At 46.4% G+C, this 4,832-nt stretch overlaps 1 protein-coding gene across 1 annotated transcript; it reads right to left on the reverse strand.

Moving 5' to 3' along the window:
• Nucleotides 1-822: 822 nt before the first annotated feature.
• Nucleotides 823-4,300, reverse strand: gem (GTP binding protein overexpressed in skeletal muscle; the record flags this gene model as incomplete). Its single annotated transcript, XM_083631895.1, has 4 exons — nt 823-1,106; nt 1,662-1,866; nt 3,020-3,096; nt 4,000-4,300. The coding sequence occupies 4 exons, from the start codon at nt 4,298-4,300 to the stop codon at nt 823-825; spliced, it is 867 nt and encodes a 288-aa protein (XP_083488021.1).
• Nucleotides 4,301-4,832: the final 532 nt, after the last annotated feature.

Genomic DNA, 4,832 nt, shown 5'->3' on the forward strand with positions numbered 1-4,832 from the left:
GGGATGAGAGACAAAACAGACAGGGAAAAACACATAAGAGAGAAATGTACAATGGATCGAACACAAACGTCTTTGTACAAATAGAGAAATGAGCAAATGCATGAAAACATCCTTCTCTCAAGCCTCAATCAGTTGCTTTCTATCCAAATTCAACAGTTTCTGCCCCACAGACATGACATGTCCAGGATATGACATTTCCTTTCGCTGATGATCCAGTCCGTCACAGAGGCTGGCGCAGAGCTCATGAGAGTCTCATTTAGACTGTGGTGCAGAAGTGCCAGATTCACTTGTCATGCACAGTGTTTGGCTGTGCCCGAGGCTGGGGTGTGGACACAGTGAGGAGTGGGGGTTCAAAGCATCCAACTTTTAACCCTATAGATGCCTCGCAGCATGTGGTTCTTGGGTCCCAAATTCAAAACACAAAATCACACACTCTAAGCCAGCTCCATAGACTCCCATTATTATAAAGGTTAGAAAAAAACCTATAAAACAAACTGCAAATTCTCAAAAAGTACAAAAGATGCCAAAAAAGCTGGATTGAAGTGATAGTATAAAATAGAAAGTACTATAAGTGGTGACCCGTATAAAGTTTGAACGGAGTGTGTAGTACAAAGTATCAAAGAGTTCAAAGAGGACATGGTATGAACAGTCCTCCCATAGACTTGAACATGTACTAAAACGTTGTGTTTTGAATTCTGGGCCCAAAATGGCTGACATTCCATGACTGGACCCCGTGTGACATCAGCTGCAAGGCCTCGGCATCCTCTTATCGTCCAGCCTGTAGCTGCTTGGCCTGCTGTGAGAATGTGCATCTCCTGTCTCCTAGAGCACAGAGAGGTCATGGCAGGATTTAGACTTCAGCCGGAATGCCGCGCTGGCATTGTTCTTTGCCACCATCTTGCCGAGGAGGCGCTTGGCCTTGGTGCGCAGGGTCTCGTGCCGCGTGTTCGAGTTCATGTACCTGCGGCGCTCGTTGGCTTCCTTGGAGTCCCGGCGCAGGCGCATCTGCCGCACGATGCCGCGGAAGGCATCCCAGACGTTGTGCTGCATGGCGGCTGACGTTTCAATGAACTTGCAGTCAAACACCGCAGCACACGCACGGCCCTCTGAAACAGGCACAACGCAGACAGTCACAAAAAAAGGCCAACCTCATCAAATAATGCTCAACACACAAATAGAGAGAGGGAGAAAGAAAGAGAGAGACACACACACATACTGTAAACGCATGTAAATTCCCTGCACATTTAATGCCTATTTAACTTCGCCTGTAAATCTCATGTAAATTCAACGTAAATTCATATTTATTATCCGCAGAACACTTCACCACTCATGAACATATTGTATATATTGACTCGATTTGATTGCACTTGCAACTTTGTGATTGTCTTTAGTTATCTTCCTACTTCTTATCTCTGTATATTGATGTGACCGCTACGCTGCATACAGACACTAAGACAAATTCCTCATATGTAACTTGCATACTGTGGCAATAAAAGTGATTCTGATTCTGACACACACACACACACACACACACACACACACACACACACACACACACACACACACACACACACACACACACACACACACACACACACACACACACACACACACACACACACACACACACACACACACACACAGGAGTGATGTGTCCTCACCGTTGACTGACACCTCTCTGCGTCGGACCAGGTCACACTTGTTGCCCACGAGGATGATGGGCGTGTGCTGGGCAGGACGGTGGCGGCGGAGCGTCACGCGGAGCTCCGAGGCGCGCTGGAATGAGGCCCGGTCAGTGATAGAGTACAGCAACAGGTATGCATCGCCTGTCTGCATGCAATGCTCCTGAGCCCACTGGTTCTCATCCTGCAAAACACGCACACACACACGTTAGAGAACACATACAGGCAATTTCTCCATATTCTATTTCTTTTTCTCTCTTTTGTTTCTCTCCCATTTTCTCCCCAATTGTACTTGGCCAATTCCCCCTGCTGTCCCGGTCGTTGCTCTACCCCCTCTGACGATCTGTGGAGAGTTGTAGACTAGCATGTTTCCTCTGATATATGTGCAATCGGCAGCCACTTCTTTTCACCTGACAGTGAGGAGTTTCACTGGCAGGACGTAGCGTGCTGGAGGATCACGCTATTTCCCTAGTTCCCCCCCCCCCCCCCCCCCCCCCCGAACAGGTGCCCTGATCGACCAGAGGAGGCGCTAGTGCACCGACCAGGACCCATAACCCACCGGCTTCCCACCCGCAGACACGGCCAATTGTGTCTGTAGGAACGTCTGACCAAGCCAGAAGTACCGCTGCCGGGAATTTGACCCGGGTCTCCGCGGTGGTAGGCGAGTGCTTTTACCTCCACACTACCCAGACGCCCCATCTCTAGATATTCTATGAGGTTGACATATACAGACTAATGCCCTCTTTCTGATTTACGCAAGTCATAGTCTCACATTCACAGACTGTATAAAAATAATGGACGTAGCCACTGTGACGTCACCCACTGGTTTGTAGACTGGACTCCCGTTTTGAAGCCTCGAGTTTGGCATTTTGACCGTCGCCATCTTGGTATTTTGCAGCCAGAAGCAGCTAGTGCGAGACCAGGGGTTTCCCACAGAGCCGCAGCGCCGCCTGCCATTGGTCCGTGATCGGCGAGCAGCGCGATCACTGGACAGGCGACCTGTCAATCAAGCTCCAAAGCATAGTCTGCTTTATCATCTATTTTATTCTAAATGAGACCATCATTTACAAAATAAACATCATAGTGTATTGAAGAAGACTTGAAACTAGCGATTGAGACCAAAAACTCATTAGGAGCTGTTTACTGAGGTCATAAATCAAGTGAGAATTAGGGTCATTTTCCCATTTATTTCTATCAAATCTGACTTATTCTTGCTCCCCTGCTGGCCACTAGAAAGAATGCAGGTTTAAGGCACTTCCGTTTAAGGCTTCACTTTTCAACCTCAGATGTTGCCCCTTGCTCACATACTGTAGCAGATTGTTTTGTGTTTCCCTCACCTCTGCATCCCATGTGTCAATCACAGTGATAGCTGCAGTCTCTCCATCCACTTCAATCGCCTTTTCACACACTTCATCTGAAATAAGGAACAAGCAATTAACATTGTGAAATCAGAGAAAGATTCTACTAGCCTACTGAACAAAAACATAAACTCTTGTTTTTGCTCCTATTTTGTTTAAATGAAAAATGAGAGAGAAAAACAAGTGTTGGGTTTATATAGTCCAGTAAAAATGTCACTTGACCTCACACTAATTGCAACAAAACCAAACTCAACTGATTTTGTATCCTCAATATGTCCTCAACGAAGGAAAAAAAAGTGTTAAGGAAATGTATGAAGGGACATTTTTGAAAATGACCCATATGATGCTACCAAAAACGTTTTTTTATTTATTTTTTAACATTTTTTTTTTCTCCTTGAAGCAAAAAACACATATTATGGCACATTAAAAAAAAAAAAAAAAAAAAGGCTTCCATAAGCTACCATCATATTTAGGTCATTTTCAAAACTTTCCCTTCATACATTTCCTTAACACTTTTTTTCCTTCATTGAGGACATATTGGGGATACAAAATCAGTTGAGTTTGGTTTTGTTGCAATTAGTGTGAGGTTGACCCACATTTGCGTAAAATGTCTGGACTAATAGGCTATTGTTCAGCGTTGTTGACTCTCTTGACTTGAGGTAAGATATATACTTAACAAATGTATAATGTATTATTCATCATAATGTCCTGATAAACTTATAAAGATACAGTAGGCTACTACTGTAGATGTCTGTGGTAAGCATAGCTATTCAGTTTACAGTGACCTTTTCAAAATGTAAGGCATTTTATCTATTCGTTTTATAGCATAAGCCTACAATAATAGGGACCTAACAAGTTTTGTTTGCAGTAGGCTATCGACAGCAGACCAATCTTTTTGGATGATCAAATTCACTATGAACACTGGTCCAGTCCAGACATCCACCACACGATGATCTCACCTCCGTAGCGCTCACTGTCCATGCTGTCCGCGGCACCGGCAAAGATGCTGGCGAACGCCGTTTTACCGACTCCCCCGGCCCCCAGCAGCACCACGCGGAGCGGACAGCCCTCTCCGGTGGAGTCGACCGAGTCCGAGGACGACCATCCGCCCGACTCCCCGGTGGAGCTGAGCGGGGACCTGGAGCGGGACATGCAGTTGGGGCCCCGGGCCAGCAGACCGTCCGACGGCTCCACGCAGATGCTCCACCGGTGCAGCTCGCTCTGCAGGCGGAGGCTGTGTCGGCGCACACTAGACATCATCTCTTCAACTGAATAACCTTTTCCTCCTTGGAATACCGAATCTTCCTTAATTCACAAATTTACGGCAGATTTTACGGGTTAAAAATAGACCCAAACTCTATTCCACAATAAAACCGCAATTAAACTGATGAATTAAAGCCACACGCACTTTTACTAAAGACAGAGGGCGCCCAGATGCAAAGACATGTCCCAAAAAGAAAGTTCTGAGAGGTTTAATGCGGACAAAAATATGTTTAGTCCCGGAGTAGACACTTGTCACTCAGCTGCTGTGCACTTGTTGATGTCGCTGCCACCGTCGATCTATCTCCATCTGAGTGTCTCTGCTCTGACGGGGTTTCCCTGCTGCCTGTGGTTTATATGAAGGAGAGGGGGGCGGGGGGGGGAGGAGAAGAGAGCAGTCTCCTTGGCAGCAGCCTGTCCCCTGCTCATCCCCGTGCTCCCTCTGAGGACAATTGAAGGCATGTGCCGAGGAAGGGTGACAGAATGTGACCACAGACATTTAGTATCTGTTTTCTTGCTTTTATGCATTTGC

Source organism: Poromitra crassiceps (genome assembly GCF_964638095.1).
Source record: "Poromitra crassiceps genome assembly, chromosome: 1".
NCBI classification, from domain to species: Eukaryota; Metazoa; Chordata; class Actinopteri; order Beryciformes; family Melamphaidae; genus Poromitra; species Poromitra crassiceps.